Below are 21,497 nucleotides of genomic sequence, written 5' to 3'. Positions count from 1 at the left end.
AGAGGAGCTGAACAAAAAGATTGAGGAATTCATAGGGAAAATTAAGAGGCAGATAGTATCGGAGATTGAAGTTTCGGTTTGAATTTTGAACTAAAAGATAAAGTCGTAGTTGTATAAATGCTTCTTCTTCTTTTTCCACATTATTTCTTTTTGGAACTCAATTAATGTGGATACGCGGATGATCCATGCCGTACTTGTTAAGAACAAACTAAGTTGGTGCATCATAGTTTTGGATCCTGCTGACAACCAATTGCGGATGCAGAAACAACCCCTGTTCTGTTGCTGAGGGATGCTGGTTCTCCAGTGCAATCAAGAAGAATAAAGATTTTTGTCTAGATCGAGTTTAGGATCCTTACTTTACCTTAGCTCTATTATATGTGGCTTAGTATTAGCTTGTTGTTTTGTTATGATTATTTTTTAGTGGCTTGTTAAACGCAGAGTCTTTGTGTTTTGCTCTGCATTAGTGCTTTATGGTTTTTCTTAACTGAACATTGTAACTCCCTTTTCTTGTGTTGCCTATGATTGAAATGTGGAATCTTGCCTTTTTATAAAAAAAAAAATGATGCATCATATTTAGAAGTTCAATTGCGCTTGTTTTGTTTTTTCCTTTCAATTAATTTTTTTTCTCAAATATATATAGTACCCAGCAGCGAGCACGGTTAGGGAAGAAGGAAAATTTTGGAAGCAAAATGTTGATTTGTACAAGTAGATTTATCTAATTGGATCTATAATTTGTTTTATATTTTATATTTTAAGCCGGGGAAGGTTGAGGAAGAACAATAATAAGGATCAACCATCGATCGAGCAACCAACGATCGGATTCGGATTGATTTATAGTATAATCTAAAAGCGAATTTATTAAAATTTAATAAGAATCATATGCAGATTCATATTCAATAAGAATCTAAGGATTCCAATTTGAATACATATCCGTTTATCATAGTGGAATAAGAATCACTAGAGGCATCGCGTTGCTTCGGCAACAGTTGTTGAGCCCGGTGAAAAAGGTATTTGCTAGTAACTCATGAAACCTGAAAAAATTGAAATCTAAACATGCAAAATTATGCAGTTTGGGATATTTTAATGTCCCTGAGTTAGTTCATAAAGCTTATGAATTCATTATATCATGTGTGAATGAAATTGAAGAATAAGTTCTAAAAAAAAGTTGAAGAATTAATAAATGCGAAGGTAATAAAAAATATTGTTATGTATTGCATTTTGCATAACGCGCTTAGATTTCATACAATTCATACAAAGCATTATATGGAAAAGATTTCAATTGCAGCTACTTGTAACAATAGCAAAATTAGTTTTGCACGTCCACCCTCAAAATTATGACTTTTGACTATATCCACTGAAATAAAGAATTTAACATCAGTTTGCACCATACCAGTTCTTCTTGTTATTGCACTGGTTGTGCCCTCCCAATACGCATCAAAGATAGTGACTAAAACAAAAAGTTAAATCTTTCCTTTTTTATTGGGTTCCCCAGGCTACGATTTGAACTTTGTGAAAGTGTGAATGATAATGTAAATGAAAAAGAGTGATAAAGACTTGAGCTTGCATTACAAAGGAAGATTATTCTGGGTGTACACAACACCATCATCACTGTTCACTACTGGCCCGTTTCCTGGGATATGACTGCAATCCTAAAACATATACCATAGATGGAAGTAAATCTGCTGCGATCCTCCAGAATCGTAGGGTCCCTGCTATTCCAAATCAAACCATTAACTTTTTGGAATGCACGAATCCCCAAACCAATTAGTTTTTATGCATGAATCCCCAAACCAATGAACGGTTTGTATTTGGATTAACAGAGAATCGCAGCAGATTTATTTCCACCATAGATAGGGATCCAAAATTATAAATGCGTAAACTTGAAGGACATTTTGGATGTTCCACTAAAGAATTTAATGAAATGTAAAGTCAAGATAAATTTGGAGGAACCTGTATGGATTTAAACAGGTTTTATTGAATACCTTATTTGGTAGAGCTTCACCTTGATTAGATATGTTACCATCTTGGTCTCTTTTTGTTTTCTTTTCCTGAATTTGAACAATTAATTAGAAGAAGAAAAAAAAATGATTTTGTGCAGCACATATAATTGAGAAAGAAAGAGTAACTGGAGCTAATTTATGTTGTCCATTGTTTATAGAAATAATACTGTTTCTCATAATAAGGTCACATAAAATGATAAGCGTAATTAATTATCTTGCCAGATGTCCTGATATCTTGAGATTTATCCACAAAAGCTTTTTTTGTTCTGATGCAGCAGTTGCTACCTTAAATTCTAGAGTTCAGCAAATCTAATAATAAGACAAATCTATGCAGTAATTTACAAAGCCATACAATAAGGCAGCTAATAATAATAATAATAATAGTAGTAGTAGTAGTAGTACTAATAATAGTAATAATAATAGCAGCAGCAGTAATAATAATAATCATAATCATAATCATAATCATAAAAATAATAATAATAATCATCATCATCATCACCACCACCACCACCACCTCGAGATGGTCTCTGTTTATGAGGTCCCATAATGACATAATGTTGTATTAAATCTCCACTCCTTAACACTGAAAATTTATTTATTGAGTTGCATGCCAGAAACATCTTTTCAAATTAATTAAAATATGATATTTCAAAAAGATTTCATATCTGAAAAACATACCTCACTACCTCAGCATCTTCAATATATGAAATTTTTTTAGTTTGACAGATGTTGGTTGTATCTGAAAAATAGTAATGGAGATTACATAGTTGGGCCCATGTTTTTCAGTACGTGGTACTCAAATGAGCCTTCTGCTTTCTGGACGGGGCACTGGCTGGTGGGACCGGCTTCTTGGAAAACCTAGCAGTAGTGAATCTGTACAGGATAAAATTTATCGTCACTTCCAATATGATGCTCACAGAGAGGTAATAACAAACCAAGAAATTGAGAATGAAAGGGAATACTCCCCAATCCCATAAAAAATGTTACCTCGTTGTCAGGGGTATTGTTGTTGTTGTATATATTACATCATATTGCCACTTGGTATATATTACATCATATTTCTTCATGATATACCATTCATCAAATATAGTTGATTTCTTTTTTTCTTTTCTTTTTTTATATGCCAAGAGCCAAGGTTAGAACCTCTACCAGAATGCACATAATTTGGCTGATATATGATGATACTACATTGTACCATAAATGACTGGCACATTCTTTGAGAATGTTAAAATATGTTAATAATTCAATTGCTTTCAAAATGTTTTAACAAAACCTTGTTTTTTGTATATCAAGATCCTTATCACAAAGCTCTCGCCAAATAACCAAACAGCTTGTATCTGCATCCATCATAATCTAATTTATTAAATTAAACTATATTTTAGTTATATTCTTGAGTTAATTACAATTCACCCTTAAAGTACCATATGCTGGTCTGTCTTAGTTGCTGAAGGAAGTTTCTATCTTGGAACTAAACATTTGAATGATATCAATCCCAAAAAAAATTTGCACCAGAAATCAGATTATGCATACCTGATCTGAAAATTGGAAGCATGCAATCCTTACGACATTCACAGCTTTGTCTATTCAGAGTGAGATTCAATTTCCAATATTGATGATGATTCTATTAAAATATGGTACCCAATTTTATTTCAGCTTCCTTCCAAGGATATTATTCTCTTCTAGAATGTGTCAAAAATTGGCAACATTCACAGCTTCATGGCCCTTTCTATTTCAGCTTCCTTCCGGCGACCCTTACACCAAGGTATCTATTTTATGGCATGAGTACCTCTGTAGCAATATCTTTAAGTGTGAATGTAAAAACATCTTCATGGTTTAGCTGCCATCTCTACAATATCGATTAACTCATATTATTTACAAATAAAATACATATCTTCAAAGAGAGAAAAGAGATGATCCAATATTAATACAAAAATTCTCTGTAAGAAGAAAAACCATCAACATTTTAGCAATAAAACGTAAATCAAATCTTATTTCAATCTCCGACACAATAAATTGACCTTTTTTTTTTTTAGATTTGGGAATTGGGTTGTGCGAGGCAAAGAGATGAAGCCGGGGTACGAGGGATGTGAGGGGAGGGTTAGGGTTTATGGGAGGAGAGGGTGAGAACGGTTAGAAGGAGACCAGCGGAGGAGGAGAAGGTCCGGAGAGAGAGGAAAAGGGGCGGTGTGAAAAAGGATACAAAGGAGAGGAATGCGGTAGACAAGATCAGAAGAGAACAACTGTAGCAAAGAAAGCTACAGATAAGATCGATACGTAGCGAAGAAGAGGAGACGTGTAAGCGCAAGAAAAAACTATCTTCAACCATCATATTAGAATCTGACAGTAAAGAAGGTAGGTGTTACTGTAGGTAAACAGTAACACACATCCAAGATTAATACTATAATAAGATGGATATCATATACAGATTCATATTCAATAAGAATCTAAGGATTCCAATTTGAATCCATATCCGTTTATCGTAGTGGGGTTCGGATCGGATTCAGACCATATTGAATGTTTTAGTTAAAAGTATATAAAATACATGATACAAGCATAGAGAATAAAGTTATTTTATTACAGGTTATATGACTAGCAATGGCTTTTTTTAATAGTTTTGAAACAACTTAAATCATATTTAGTATATTACAACAACATCAATTGTGGAATCCTTAACAAATTTCGGATTTATACAAGATTCAACTGAGATTTCAATGAATAATGTGGATTGTTTAAGATCCATTTGCAAATTTAATAAACTATTGAATCAACTATGATCAATTCAGAGCTCTATATACCCACTACTTCAGAGTTTTCATTTCTATATGAAATTGCAAAGCTCTGGACTGATCATAGTTGACCTCATAATGACACATCTATTTAGACAAATTCTGACAGAGTTAGCTGACGTATTTTTAAGTCTACATGAATTTTAGGCAGCTATCTCAGATTCTCAGATTTCAAACTTACAAGTCTTCTTTGACTTAATAGTAAGAGTTAACAGACTTACTCTTCAATATAATCGATTCATTCTTTCACCTATCTCACATTTCATCTGCCTTTCTCTTTTCTCTTTTTCTATCAAACTACCAATACAAAAAAAAAGAAGAAAAAATTTAAAAACATGAAAGAATCTCACAGCCAATCAAAAACATGCCTTACACTAGCGTAAAGATATTGACACTGTTTTCATAGCGAATCAGATTTAAATAGTTAATCGGATTCAAACCCATTAACTAATTGGATACTAGATAAAAAATAATGCTTAAACTTATAATTTTCAATGCTATGACTTATAATTTATTATTCTCTAACTTATTATTCTAATTATTAATCATAATTTAAAAAATTTATTTTAATTTTAGCCCTAAATTTAACTCGAAATATAAATCAGAATTCTATAGGGGGCAAAAAAAATTCTAGAGTGGGACAAAGTCGGTTGAAACCGATAGATAACCATAAAATTTCAAAATCCAGAGGGGCGACTACCCCTGGTATAGGGGGGTCCACCCCTGACTTTTTCACTGTTTGTGCACAAATAATAGAGTGTGTGCACGTGTGTGTGATAAGTGTACTGCATGAAGTGAAAACAACATTGTCAATATCTTTACCCCTTACACTTACATTAAATAGTATCATTTTCCCATTAACCCAAACCGGGAGTGGCCCCTCCGTAGAAATCCGGATCTGAATCCACTGCATCAACTTCGAGAGCCCCACTAGATGGGTCTCTCTGAAAGACACAAAGCTCATGCTTCACTTACCGTCATCAAGTTTATGTACAACTCAAGAGCCAGACTATGCCATGCCTGCTTGCACGACTTGAACCGATTGACCGACCTTCTGCTGAATTCGGAAGTAATTCATCTTGTCCTTTGTAAAGAGAGCAGCGGTATACCAGTCAGTTACTATTTGAGTGGCACGGTATGGATGACAGTTCGAATGTGGGTAAATATGTTTTCTGGTACGGCTCAGCTGAGGGGGACCAAAAGGTTACGAGGTCAATGGGGAGTAATGATGGAGGTGATTTAACATTTTTCATGAAATACCAGCATAGATGGAACATACAGAGGAGGCAGCAGCGAGGCATTTGGTCAGAGATGCATAGTATGTCTCAGTGATTTTGTACCAGATGAGAAGATTGGTACGACAGCTTGTGGCTATGTCTTTCATGCATGGTGTTTGAAGCAATGGATGGAGAGAACTATTTCATGTTCTCTTCGCCATTTTGAGCTTTAGAATCGCTGCTCTGTTTCAAGCACAGTTCTCTGTTTCTATTTTCTTGGATTAGATGTAATCATGTAAATTAATAATGGCAATCGGCACTGGTGAAAGAAGTTAATATTATGCAACTTCCTTTAGAAAGTCAGATGGTATTACTAGGAGTGAGTCTGTGAGTAGACAGTATCTACTAAATAGCTAACTTTTGGTTATGATCATGTGTTTTGTGTTGATTGTGATTTGATGTAGTTAATGTCGGCCTTTGAGTGCTGTATGCCTCCAGTAAGTAATGACATAGTTGCTTAGGTATTAGAAGCAGGGGGAGCTTTGCAAAAAGCTTTTCAAAAACATGGGCTATACCTACTCAAGGTACTTAGAAATCTTGGATTTCCAGAAAATTGGCTTCTTTGGATTGAGAACTCAGTACTAAATGGCACATCACAAATATTAATCAATGGACTACTTGGTAAGAAGATAACATTGAAGCGTGGGGTGAGACAAAGCGACCCGCTATCGCCTTTTCTATTTATAATAGCAATTGATTTCATAAGTAGGTGGGTCTCCAAATTAAAATCAATAGGAGCAATCCGGCTACCATTCACGGACATGTCTCCATGCTTACTTTATGCGGATGATACACTATTTTTTCTAAAACCCGAACTGCGTCAAATTCAGATTTTGAAGATAGTGCTGACAGCTTTTGAAGGCATCTCAGGGCTAGCGGTTAACTTGAACAAGTCTGAACTGGTAACAGTCCGAACATCTCAACAAATAGGACAGGAATTGGCACTGGCAATGGGCTGCAAGCTAGGCCAATTTCCGCTCACGTACCTCGGCCTACCACTCTCAAACAAAAAATTAAACAAGACAGCCTACTTACCACTCATACAAAAATTTAGCACTAGGTTGCAAGGGTGGGCAGCGACACACTTATCAATAGCTGGAAGGTTAACCTTGCTAAATTCCGTACTCTCTGCGTTACCGACATACTATATGACATGTTTCAAGCTGCCAACTTGGGTCATTGGCGAAATAGATAAAATCAGAAGACATTTTCTTTGGCATGGGGTTTCACAACAGAAGAAAGGATATAACTTAGCCAAATGGGAGACAGTTTGCAAACCGAGAAAACTGGGAGGCATGGGAGTCATGGACTTAACCGAATTCAATGACGCTTTACTAGCTAAGTGGTACTGGCAGTGGATTAATCCAGAAAGAAGATTATGGAAGACAATTTTTGTTCAAACAAACAGCGTCTTGTGGCCGGTACCAAAATCCCACTTCTTCTCCACAACTCTAAAAACCACATATAAATTCATGAATGACTCATTGATCAGAATAGTGGGAAAAGGAGATTCAATCCTATTTTGGTGGCATGATTGGGGTGTAGGAGTGCTACTGCATGAATTCCAAATCCTATTCACATATGCACTAGATCAAACAGTTTCGGTACAACAAGCAATCGATACAGGCCAAATAAGAGAACTCTTCAGGGGAACACTTTCTCAGGAGGCAACAACACAACTCACGCAACTGACTACAAGATTGCGGCAGCACCCAACTCTTCTCACCAACAATTCTGATGAAGCGAGATGGAAATGGTCCACATCAGAAAAATTCAGCGTTAAATCATATTACCAGACTATTAAGCACCCTCCAACCATCATCTCAGCAACACACAAAATCTGGAAAATTAAGGCACCACCGAGGATGCAAGTGTTCTCATGGCTAATGATGTCAAATAAGATTTTAACAATAGACAACCTCATGAAACGGGGACTGAATATTGTCAACCGCTGTACCATGTGCAAGTCGCAATTAGAAACAGTACCACATCTATTTGAAGAGTGTACTGTGACAAAACAGTTATACCGGCAATTGTCAGTAACAATGAGAATGAAACTGCCACTACAAAAAGCAAAGGAAGCCCTCATCAACAAAGAGCTCAACAAGGCAGAAAGGTCATTGCTACTAATAGCACAATTTGTTATTTGGCGGGAGCGATGTTCAAGGATCTTCACCGATAAATCAAATGAAATTGAGGAACTCATTCAACAAATTCAGGATCAATGGGCAATTACCATGGAGACAAGCAGGCATGCAATAACATAGGCCCAAGCCAATTAAACAGTTACTGACTCAAAATTAGTATACTGGTAAATCCTCTACTTAAGAGGTTTTAGACTTTTCAGCTTTTTCTTTTTGATTTCATTTTCTCTTATTTTTCCTTCCTTAGTTTCAAGCTCAACTATATTGAGCTACTTGTATCTTTATTTAAAATTGGGATACAAAATCTCATGTAAACCTAATCCGTTTAATCAAATGAAGGGCTAGACCCTCATTTTTTCTCAAAAAAAAAAAACATGGGCTATACCCTTTTTGATGTAAACTGTTCTCTGTTTTGTTTCTAATGAAACTGGGCTTCGGCCTTTTTACCAAAAATATATTATGCAACTTAAAGTGAGAATAGGAATGTTCGGATGTTACGGGATACAGCTGAGGGCGTGTTCGGATGTCACGGGATTACGGAATGGGAATAGAAATGGAAATGAGAATTCACTTTTGAAAAAGTGAGAACCCACGGGTATATAATGCATGGGATTAATTATGAGAAAATGAGTGTTTGTTTGTATCATGGGATTAATTGTGGGAAATCTTTATTTATTTTGAAATATATATATTTATTTAATTGTTTTAGTTTAATTTAGTTATAAATAATTTTTTATTTAATTATTGTTTTTGAATAGTATAGCGTTCTGTTTTGTTGTGCCACCATCTATTTATTTAGACCAATAATATATTGTAAATTTAATATTTTAATGGATTGTAAATTGTAATATTTGGTAAACATAGTTTTTTTAAAAATTATATTAATGAATTTAAATAATAATATTAAAAAGATGAACCATTTCTAATAAAAAAATATTACTAGAATGGTACAAATAAAATAAGAAAATATTTATAAATAAATAAAAAAATAAGAAAACAACAATTAAAAACATTTACAAAAAAAAAACATTTAAAAAATACTTGATATATATTATACAATTATGCTTATTAATAAAACAATTATAATTATATAAAGTAGATTAAATAATAACATAATAATATAACAAAAGTAATTAGTCTTTTATCTTTTTATCTACCTTCATCCTTTCACCAAAGAAATATTATTCTTTAAATTGTAAAACAAGTTATACTAACAAATAAAATACACTTCATTTGGAGGATGGGCACATAAAATCTGAGATAAAGAAAATTGGGACCTATAGTCACATGCAAATGCAAAATGTTATCCGGTCTCCTAGCTTATCAAGTTAGTCCCACATCTAAAAATCAATTTTAATCCTAGTATTTATATATAGATGCTGAAATTTGCTTGTTATTTGAAAGAGAAAGAGAGAGACTTGAGTCAGATGACCACGTGAAGTGAGAGAAAATTGATGAGAGAGAAGATTTGGAAAGAAAAAAATTGTGTCTGAGATGATGTTTTTTTTCCCAAAAAATTGCATTGATATGGGAACAATTGGGGATATATTTGGGAACCCATCGGGGAAAAAACTAACCAGCCGAACGGAGCTTGGAAACAAAAAGGAAATTGATCCCAATCCCATCTGATTCCCACAAAATTATGGCGTGCCGAACAGGACCTAAATATTAAATGATGTTAATGGGTTTTATCTTTTGTTAACATACCTGTACCAATCAAATGGTCCTGGAGCTAATTTGGGAATATTAGTTAGGCAGTTGGTACCAAGACCTAATACTGGGGTCGCTACGGAAATCAGAGGTGTTTGTTGAAAAGCCTCCGATGTAGAATAATTTTATTGATTTGTTTTTACTTGCCACATGAGTGCATTATTTGGGGGTGGAGATTTATACTGAATATCAGGTTTCAATCATGCAAATATTGATTTTCTTTGTTTTTGTTTCCCTGAGAATAGGGGCAAGGTATAACCTAAATTTCATTATTGATCAAACCTTATCCAATCATTTTAACATCATTATAGAGAGACCTTATGTGTCAATTGCACGGATAGCAGCAAGGTGTTGAACTTGAGTAATTTATATAGCATTATTTCTCATGCGCAAAAGCAATCGATATTATTTTTGCATTGTCATTGTTTGCACAAGCAAAACTAAAAAATAAATGAGGTACAAAACAACAGAAAAAAAAAGAAAAAAAAAGGAGAAGTTATTTACTTTGTCTCAGAGTACTGTAACAACATATCAGTTCAATAACAAACTGTCTGCAAGTCGAAATCCACATCTAATAACTCTTCCGAAGAAAACATTCACCCCGAAACGTGAACTGACATACAAGAACTCATACTTCTCTTATACTACCGCATCACATAATCACATTATACTACACGTCGGCTCCTCCTCACAGAAGAACTGGCTACTCTTGTACGGATCAACCGGTGCGGGGCCACCATAATACCCCACTGGCGGTGCAGCCACTCCATAACCTTGAACAGTACCACATGAACAGCACCTGCATCCCCCATAAAAACCTTCATAAAGTGGTCTATAGCAGCAAGCACCAGCTGCTGGACCCATAGGACCCATAGGCCCCATCGAGCCCATCGAGCCCATCGGGCCCACCGGCCAACCTGGCTGGTAGGACATTTGTGGGTATCCGCCTACAACACCAAACTCATTCTTTAATGGCTCCAGCTGAGCTTTTTGAGGGATCATTACAGGGTTAGAGTCAAATTTGACCATTTTCGGCAGTTTGTCTTTCAGCATGTCACCCTTCGGGATTTCGCCACCAGGCTTGCTGTTCTTACCTTTGTCTCCCTTAGGCTTTTCATCTTTGGGCTTCCCATCTTGGGCCTTGTCACTTTTGGGTTTTTCATCTTTGGATTTGCCATTTTGGGCCTTGCCATCTTTGGGCTTGTCATCTTTGGGCTTGTCACCTTTCGGCTTTGCATCATCTGCTGGTTTCGAGTCTTTCGGCTTGTCTTTAGGCTTGTTGTCCTTGATTTCGATTTCTTTTATGATCTTGCATGCTCGGCAGCAGAGCCAATTCGAGACTTTATCCGGATTGAAAGGCCCCGAGAGCATTATACTTTTGCTCTTTTCATCATAGATGATTGCCTTGATATCCTCTTTCTCTGTAAAATGGTAGCAAGGATTTAAAATATGTTGTGTAGTGAAATAATAAGTGTAAAGTTCAGATTTAGGAAGGATAGATAATAGAAAAAAGAAAAGATGCAGGGGATCTTGTGTAAAGTTGATTGTTTTATACCTTGGAGCTTGCAGAGAACCTTCTTGATTTTTTTGTAGCAGAGGTGGCAATCAAGGTCAACTTTCAGGATCAGAGTTGAGTTCTGTAAAATAATTGAAATTAGGAAAAGGCATTCAATGTGGGGTGCATACTTGAGGTGTAAACCATGTTACCAGTAAGGATGCATTGAACTTATTAACTACACTGAAATTGGTATGTAAACATGTTAAATATTAAAATAATACAAATGGCCAATTGATTGCAATTGCTTGAACAAGGTAAATCAATCAAAGTGTCCTTCTGTTTTGCTGGAAAATTTATACCAATTCCAGGCTTTGACAGGGACAGCAATTGAAAGTTTTCTATATTAAAATGTCAATCTGGGTTATATTAAAAAATTTAAGGGCATTAATGCATTTCTTACTACCAAGAAAAACCAAACAGAGAAAAAAAAAAGGAAAGTTATTATATGAGAGAAAGTGACACCGACGATGAATTAACCAATCTAAACAATGAAAAAAAAAAAAATGCAAATGCGCAATACTATTCGAAGATCTTTTAGTCAGAGATAGAAATTTGGCACATACTGGGCCGAAAAATTAGGAATTGAAACTAAACCCGATTTTTTTTTTTTAAATAAGGCTACAAGGCCCGAACTAAACACGAAAATTGGTAAAATGAGACAAGAATACAGAAAACAAATACATTTATAATTAATGCAAGAGACAAATTAACTCTTAGATAAAAAAACCACAATACAGAAGTGATGCAACTCTAAACAGTCTAATGTACTAAAATGCAAAACTTACAAGAGACTAATCATTTCGTAAAAGTGGTTTAGTAACTATTTTGGCGGCGTGAATCACTTGATTTCCAATGCGTACACCGGATTATTAGAGAATGTATACAAAAAAATGAGAAAAATAAAAGGAGTAATTGATACTTGATAAAAGAACCAACCTTGTCGGCCATGGAGGTGTTGATTGAACGCTCTTTTCCCTTTCACTAGAAGCGGTTGTTAGAGAGAAACAGAGAGAAGAGATGTATAAAGAGGGGAAGAGTGTGGGGAGTGGAGAGTTACCTATTTAAAAACAGCGAACAGGCACTAACAACCCAATCACATGGGGCCACGTCCCTTGGAAGCATTTAATTTTTCCTGCCATTCCCTTAATGCGGCTCATTAGCTGGTTCCATGTGCCACAATACATACACAGTTCATATTCGTACTTATGGAACAATTACAGATAGGCCATCAACAATTTTACAATTTACACGCTATATGTTTTAAAAATGTACATACCAATTTAATGCCGATATTTTATTAATAGAAAAAAGAAAAAGAAAAATATCGAAAAAAAATACATTCGTATGAAATCTCATTTTATAGGAAGGACTGGAATGTCTATCATGTCTGCTAAATCGACATCTTCTGAGAATGAAACGAGATTTCTGTAGCGGACACTGTAGCGAACAAGATTGACATTCCCTTCTTTTTAATAAAATAAGCTTTCATTAGAATGTACTCCTTTTTCGATATATTTTTTCTATTATAAAAAAAATAGAATTTTAAGGGATCAGAATATTGACAGAGCAACTTTTGCTTCATGTAATGCATAAACAATAGAGTCAAAATGGGACTGCATTTGACTCTGCACTATATGAAGTAAAAACTACTATGTCCATATCTTTACCTATTTAGGGCTTTACATTATCTTTACACGACACCATCACATACTCGATGTCTTTCCCATTTCTTATTTTTAGAAGATTACAGTCTCAAATATAAATATATTTTTCTAGTTTTCTTGACAAATTAGTTTTACATGCCAAATTTGGCACAATGTTCTTTGGGTGACGCCACGAACTTTCTTTTTCTATTTTTGGTCCTTAAAGTGCTAGAAAAAGTTTTTTGTTAAAAGTTTCTCATCTCAAAAGAATTATATTTCCTGCAGTGCAAAACAAAGAATCAGTTATCAGTCCACGTTGTGAACGGACATAAATGTGTGAAGTTGCTAATTTTTTTTTTTTATTAAACTAGATTAATTTGTTGGGAGTCTGATAATTGCTCCTTAAATAAATTTAAGAAGGCACTTTCTAAGTATATAACTTTTATTTTAGCACTTATATCTATTTTTTTAAGTTATATTTGTAATATTTTACAATACTACTCACAAGTATTTAAATTTCTATCTGCAAACATCTAAATTTTAAATATGGATAGTTTTAACTCTTAACTACTTTTGTTTTCAAGTCAAAACAAAAAAGATTTATTTCACCCGACCTTTTTTTTTCTCTAATCATTCTCATTTATTTTTCCGACGATCCTTCATAAATTTTGTGAATCTAAAAATACAAACGTTTTCTACTCGATTTTCTCTTTCAAATGAGATCCATAAAAAATATTTTTGAATTATTTACAAGTCGTTGCTTTTATTTTTTTTGAAAGTAAAGTCTATAATCACTTTAAATTCTCAAACTTTTAAACATAGTGATGTGGCCAACCGTGCGACCAAAGAGAGACGCATGGATTCTACTTATTTTTGCTGGCTCTGCTGAAGGTTTGTGTGGGTGCTTGTGCAGGCATAGGGGGCGCATGGATGAGTCTGGTGCTAGAAATGCTTGTTTGTTGTCTGGTGCGGCCACACCATGGCTTTGACTGGGATGCAACTCGTCTGTTTTTGCTTGTGGCTTCTTCCAAAGTGGGTGCGGCCACACAAAATGCCCCAGAGGCCGCAAAGATGATGCAAATGCTCCAAAATCTGTATTTTAATCGAACAAAAGACAATAACTTGGTTCTTGGAGCAATTCTAGACTAAATTATATTAAAATACTAGACTAAATTATATTAAAATACAAGAAAATTAGTCAAGTTATTGAGGTTAAACCCATACTAAAAGTGCATATAATTGAGACTTATTAGCGCGTTCGGATATAATGACTCGGGGATCAGAAAATTTCCCTAATTTGTTATAGTGTTTATAGCATATATATAGAGTGTTTTTAAAAACTAATTAAGTTCAAACTTTATTAATGATTCACCAAATACTTGATAATCACGTGCCTATTTTATACTTCATATTAATTTGCACTTCATTTATTTTTTGTGCATATTCTTCCGTACGAACACCAAACATTGATGAACATCTCGCTACGACCAGTAATGCTATTAGGAGTGCAAACGGATACGGATATGGATCGGATAGTGTAAAATTATATTCGTATTCGTATTCATTTTTATTTTATGAATACAGATACATACTTGATATTTGACGGATATAGATTCATCGCTCGTAAATCGATTTCAACAACTCAAATTTATCATTTTAATTTATTATGATAAATTTTGAAGTTACTGTTTTGATAGGATCAAAGAACAATAGAAAAGAGAAATTAGAAATCCAGTTTGTTTACAAAAACTCGCTAAAAAATTGTTGAACTTAAAAACATCATAATTCTACTTCATTTTTTATACGTGACTTTTGACTGGTGTGGACCAAGTCAGATCTAAATGTTCCATGTGAATTTCATTACCGTTTTGAAATGAACATTAAATCATTACAACAAACATATTTAATTACGAGAGTTCATCTTTTGTGTCTCTATCATTCTACTTTTCAACTTTTTAATAATATTTTTTTAAAAATTTATATGTACAAATAAAATTATTAGTGTGATATATATTATTTTCTCTACATGCACATAAATAATTATCATTTTTCGATTTTTTTTATATGAATTAATAAGTTGAAAAATTAATGTCTAGAATTTATCCAAACCAGTATATTTTTGCAAGTTCTTGATAACAATCAAAATGTTGTAATCTTTTAATTACAAAATATCTAACGGTTTTATTTTGATATTAAAGTTTTACATTTTTAATTATTGTAGTTTTAATAATAGAGACGATATTCATCGATTATTATTCCATAAAAGTTGACCAACAAATATAATTTTTTTATTCTATCCCGCATTTTGAGATGCATATACCTATGATAAGATTAAGCTTAATATTCTAATAGGTTATAATTAATCCTCGAAGAAATTTTCGAAGTATTGGACGAAGGAGTTCACTGAATCCATCTCAATGCATGTGATAGTAAAGTAGACATATATAGTTTTTTTTTTTTTAATGATCAGACATTATTTGCAAATTTATAATTACAAACGAAAAAATAATGTCAAGAATTTGAAAAATCAGAATAGGAAAGAGCAAAAAAAAAACAAAGTATAGTTAGAGGATTTAGAATGACTTGGAGAATTGTATAAAAGGAGGGTTAAAATGCAATTTTTTTTGTGCTCCTAACGTGCACCCTTTCCTCATATCTTCATTTTTAAAGTTCAAATAGTCGATTCGAACCTTCCAACATGTTCTTCATATTAAAATGTGTTTGGAGACCAAAATTTACATTATTTGGAAATTTTTTACTATTTTTTCAGAATTTTTGAAAATCATCACTTTGCTGAATTTTTTATTATTTTTTAGTTTAATAAAAATTCTGAAAAAATAGTAAAAAATGTCCAAAAAATGTAAAATTTGGTCTCCAAGCACATTTTAATATGAAGAACACGTTGGAAGGTTCGAATCGACTATTTAAACTTTGAAAATGAAGATATGAGGAAAGGATGCACATTAGTAGCACACAAAAAAGTGCATTTTAACCCTCCTCACTGTATAATATTATAATAGAAAAACCTATATATACTATTATACTTGCATTGTAATAATAACATTTTTTCCGGTTGTCTAGCCTTTACGCGCGCTTGCATCAGCTCTGGCCACACCATAGTACTAGACTCTAGAGAGAAGCAAGGATAATGACAAGCCACTAACATATTAACCAAATCATTAAGTAAAAGCTATACAATTATACAAACAATCTGTAGTTTCAAAGTTAAAACATAAAAAGTTATATAGTAAAAGCTGTAATAATTAAGTAGATAAAGGCTGTTTATTTATTTATTTATTTTTGAAATATAGATTGGAAGTCAAGCTATCGAATACATTTCAAAGACAAAATTACAAGGCTGTAATAATTAAGTAGATAAAGGCTATTTAATTTCTCCACTTTGTGAATTTTGAATCTGTAATCTTCAATATAGAAGTTATAATGTGTCTTTACCACTAAATTAAAGACAAAATTTTAAGACTGTTTAATTTTAAAAGAGAGCAGAAACAAAATCTATTAGCAATTCAATTCCAGTGGAGCAAACCCAACCAAACCATGCAAACAACGCGATCTACCAACTACATATATATATCGCAAATGCAATAGGAAAAGAAAGTTGGCCGACTTTATATATATATCTCAATTAATGCAACATGCTAGCTCGAAACAGCAAAAGATTCTTGACCAAAGAACTAAAGAAACTTTTGAAACAATTAATTTAATTAGGTGCAAAGTTTGAGGGTAGAGTGGAAAGCACGTTGAAGTATTTAGAACATCTAAATTAGGATGTGGATGATATTTTATTTATTTATTTATCTAACCGTGTAGTATTCGATAAGATATATATAAAAAAAAAATCGTTAGTTTATTAAATATATATATTAGTAAAAAGTATTTTTGTTAGTTTAACAAATAGAATATAGATGATAACTATTTCATACACATTATCATATACATTAATTATAAAAGATAAAATTATATATATAATATAATATAATGTAACTCTGAATTTAATATAGTTCTATGATTCAAATATATTTAATATAACTCTGAATTTAACTTTTTCATCTATTTTTTCTTCTTTTATCCTGCTTTGAAAAAAATATATTGTGAGTTTAATAGTATTAGATCTTTTATTCATTTATCCGTGAGGAGGGATCGGATGACACCATTTTTTGGTGATATCGGATGACAATGTCCATTTTTGAAGTTCCAAAGTCCAAATAGTCGATCCAAACCGTTCAATATGATGGATATATTAAAATCTACTTGCAAATCAAATTTTACATTTTTTTGAATTTTTTTACTATTTATTAAGTATTTAACAAAATCGCTATATTCGGACCGTTGAATTTTTGTACCCATCTGAATAAACCCAAAAAAAATTCAGAAAAATGTAAAATTTGATCTGCAAGCACATTTAAACATATCCATTAAGTTGAACGGTTTAGATTGACTGTTTGGACTTTGAAAATAGACGCTGTCATCCGATGTCACCAAAAAACGGTGTCATCCGATCCCTCCTCTTTATCCATTCTGTATGAATAATTTTATTTTTATTAGTTCATTAGTATGAACATGAATATGAAAAAAAAAAAAATTCTTTCATTAGCTGAATGGATATGAATATGTTTTGATCCGATCCCATAGCTGTTGACACCCCTATGATTAGATTCAATTAGAACAAAAGGAGGAATTATTACCAACTACACTACACTGAAGTCCAGCTGTCTTGTGGGGTTTCAAAAGATCACGGCAGAGCAAACATGTAGACAGGTTCTGAAATTTGGGGGGCTCATTTAATTTAGTCTGATTTCTTCTTCTTGTTATGTAGTTACGTAATGCATAATATTCAATGATTCTCTGCGACAAGTGCATTGTGAAAAGTAAATAAAAAGGATTAAAAATCAAAGTAATATTATGATAACAACTTTGTGGAATTCGGTACGTTATCACTCAAAAAAAGTTGAAGCAAGGAGTAATATAAAAAATATATAATTTTTTATCTGTCCTAATTTCCTGCTTTTGAAATATGTCTGGTTCAAAAATTTTGCATAGTTATTTTTAATTTATGGTCATATTATGAGTCTGACTACTATGCTAATGGCATTTCATTGTTAGTGTCACCGGGCTTTCAAAACTTATTGGATAGGGCAATCAGCTTTTAATCTAGTAGCAAATGCAATGTTCTCTACGTGGAAGATCGCATGTTTGAAATCCGAAAGGAACAATCATTTATGGATATTAAATAGTTGAGTAACTTGATATCCAATGTTTACTTCAAAAATAAAAATTATCGAATAGACTTCATATGACAAATCCAAATTAATAGTTCAAATTAATCTACTTCACATGTAAAATTAACTTAAAACTTATTTTTTATGAATGCTTGACTTCATATTAAATTGTTGTTGTAAGCAATATTTTGTGTTGTTTGACTAATTTACAAAATATATAAACATTGCATTTTACAGTTTCTTTGTTTGAGATATATGCAGGTTTAGCTGTTACGTCCGAAGATCAAAGAGAGTCAAAGATACATATCATGATAAGTTGTACAAGATAATCGGATACATGATATGCACGAGCTATAAGGAATGATTTTAATCATGATGGTCAGATATATGATTCACACGAGCGATATGGAATGTCGGATTTTGATTGTATGCTGAATCGTGAAGATTATGAAGATCATCAAGATTAAGATCATGAAGATTATAAAGATCACATTTTACCATTTTAATTTTATCATTTTTAATGTATGTCTAAAAGTGTGGTAAAGTAGATCTAAGGTTGTCGATGCCTGAGTCTAGTTGTTGCGAGGCTCTTCTTTGAACCCCATTATAAATGAGAAATGGGAGGTAGCACAATTGATTAGGAAAATGTCCTAGAGTTGTTATACCCAAAGGTCAAGAGTTTGATTCCCTCTCACGACTTCGCAGCCTTTGCGAAGGTTTTCAAAAAATAAATAGTGAGCTCCGTCATCTGTCAAATATTGACATAGAACACCCACACAAATACAACCCTTTGAAATCCTTCGAGAGGTTTAGCCTAATCTATTGTTGCTTGTGTCTAGACTTCAATTATCTTTTCAGCAACCACAAATATACTTCGCCTAAATTGATCATTGTAAAATTAGAGTGGAAGTCAGTGAGTATCTGGACTTAGAACATTTTGAGTGCATTGGATAATAGAAAGGCGCACCTAATTTTGTTTGTGTTGCCTTTTAACTCTATCTATTTACTTTAGTGCACTTTATTTGTTCAAATTCTTAAGTTCTTGATTCCACCAAAAACTACACATAGTTGATCGATAGAGTTTAAATTTTAAAAAGACTCCACATTCAACCACCTCTAAATGCCGTTAAAGACAATATATATAAATTCAAAAATTTATAATTTTTATCATGTAAACTCATCACTTGTGAAACAGATTAATTTAAACAGTTTTAATTAATTTGTCTTTTAACACCTACTTCTGATATATTTTGAAGCTGATAACATTTAGACTAAAATATGACCCACGACATAGTAACCGAATTCATCACTTAAACTATGATCATATGTGACGCGCAAACTCTGTTTGAACATGTTTAATCGGTGTGTATTGACAGGTTCACTTCAATTAGAACACGTGACCGCACATGGCCATGCATAGATGTTCTTTTTATAAGAAAAAAGTGTATCAGCTATTCAGCTCTTATCTTTTCTTCGTTGAAAAAAAATAATAATTAGAAAAGAAACAGATACAAAGTTCTGAAAAAACAACAAAATTTACAATTCAAGTTAAAGAAAAAGAACATATTACATCAATTTGAAGAGATTTGACATCGATAAACTCAAATAAGTTACTGAAGATTTTGCTCGAAAATATTTTAGCTATTATTTGCTGGTATATTAATTTTATAGTTTTCGAAATGTACATAGAATTGTTCTATAGTTTTCAAAATCCATCCCCCACAAATACTATTAACACCGGAATTTAGAGCGGAAAACGCAAAAGTATCATTTTAGAAGAAAACAAATCATGCGCATGAAATTTTCTATTAATTAAATCACTTGTGTTGCAACCGTAGCAAATTAAACTAATTAAGCACCAATGATGTAGAGAAGCATAACCATCCAAAATGAGAGAATCTCGTGTATACTAACATTTTTTTTTCATTTTTTCAATTAGCTTAAATTGTTTTTATTATAATGTTCATCCTGATTTGCTGATTTTTAGTGATTCCAATTGCACAGAGTATTTTCTCATGAAATTATGACCAACAATCTTTTGTTTGTGTCTTTTTTAAAAAAAAAAATCCTTGGCAGATGCTGCCAATTTTTGCATTAGCCATCAACATTTAATCTTTTGTTTGTGTTATTGTTACAAATTACTAGAATCACCGACACTAAATTAAACTCCTCTTTTCCTTTTTAAAAAGTTCCGCACGATACAAAATCATGAGCAGGATCCGAACTCTCGACTTTTGAGTAACTACAATTTTAAAACCTTTTCTTCTAGACAACTATATCACCGTCCCATCTCAAACTTCTCAATTTTCAATGATTTATAACAAAAAAAATAGATTTGTAATATGCATATTGTCATAACCTCACTTATTTAAATTTATAACAAAAAAAAATCGATTTGTAATATGCATATTGTCATAACCTCACTTATTTAAATTTAAATGATTTTTTCCGATTTTCTCTTGTAGATTTTAAATGTTTTTTTTAGAAGCTCTAATACGCATGATGACAACCACATGTCTATATTCTAGAAGCATTTTTATCCCTGAAAATTGAAAAATGAAGGGGACCTACTAGATGCTTCTTACTCGGTTACTCCTAAGTCCTACCTTACCAAGTTTTAATTTTATTTTAGGGTCTTTTCACAAATTACATCCAACGGTTTGTCATGTTGTCATATGGCGCCACCTAGTATTTCCGATACTTACAGCTCTCTTCTTTTGTCTAAATATGTACAAAACAAGTACAACCAGACCACTAAAGTTTGTGTTTCGTCATGCAATAAATGACTAAATTGTACCTAACTTGTTCAGTAATTTACCCAAATCTCTTCTCTGAAGATATTTGAATTTCAGGTAGGTTTAAGGGAGCAAAATGGAGAACTTAAAAAATCTAGTCTTTCCAATTGTTGTTTTTGAATGTACATTTTTAGTTACACAAATCTAAAAGGTTTTGGATATTATTTACCGAAAATGGGAACAAAGATTCAGAGGAAATGTACAACAATCTTTCAATCATATTGTGGGAATTTCACCGTTTTAATGAATAGCAATTACATTATAAAAAAATAATAAAAGATCAATGGTTGAAATTCGATTTTAAAAATATTAAATTTCAAGAAGTTATTTAAAAATTATGACAACAA

At 32.7% G+C, this 21,497-nt stretch overlaps 1 protein-coding gene and 1 long non-coding RNA gene across 2 annotated transcripts; both read right to left on the bottom strand.

Annotated features, from left to right (window-relative positions):
* Nucleotides 1-1,019: 1,019 nt before the first annotated feature.
* On the bottom strand, nucleotides 1,020-4,343 carry LOC144551108 (uncharacterized). Its single transcript, XR_013510765.1, has 4 exons — nucleotides 4,019-4,343; nucleotides 3,274-3,846; nucleotides 2,679-2,873; nucleotides 1,020-2,048 (listed from the first exon to the last, which is right to left on the bottom strand). It is a non-coding gene; the product is annotated as an uncharacterized LOC144551108 (long non-coding RNA).
* A 6,060-nt stretch (nucleotides 4,344-10,403) lies between these two features.
* Nucleotides 10,404-12,522, bottom strand: LOC144551105 (uncharacterized). Its single transcript, XM_078298916.1, has 3 exons — nucleotides 12,412-12,522; nucleotides 11,473-11,554; nucleotides 10,404-11,338 (listed from the first exon to the last, which is right to left on the bottom strand). Exons 1-3 carry the CDS (start codon nucleotides 12,421-12,423, stop codon nucleotides 10,578-10,580), a joined length of 855 nt encoding a protein of 284 aa, XP_078155042.1. The 5' UTR covers nucleotides 12,424-12,522; the 3' UTR covers nucleotides 10,404-10,577.
* Between the last annotated feature and the right edge of the window lie 8,975 nt (nucleotides 12,523-21,497).

This window comes from Carex rostrata, chromosome 3, assembly GCF_964058835.1.
Source record: "Carex rostrata chromosome 3, lpCarRost1.2, whole genome shotgun sequence".
In the NCBI taxonomy this organism is placed as follows: Eukaryota; Viridiplantae; Streptophyta; class Magnoliopsida; order Poales; family Cyperaceae; genus Carex; species Carex rostrata.
The sequence above is the reverse complement of the archived record's forward strand: the minus strand, read 5'-3'. Positions and strand labels throughout refer to the sequence as shown.

Coding starts and splice junctions, on each gene's coding strand:
- LOC144551105 (XM_078298916.1), bottom strand. Junction 11,339..11,472: donor GGTTCTCTGCAAGCTCCAAG/GTATAAAACAAT, acceptor ACCATTTTACAG/AGAAAGAGGATATCAAGGCA.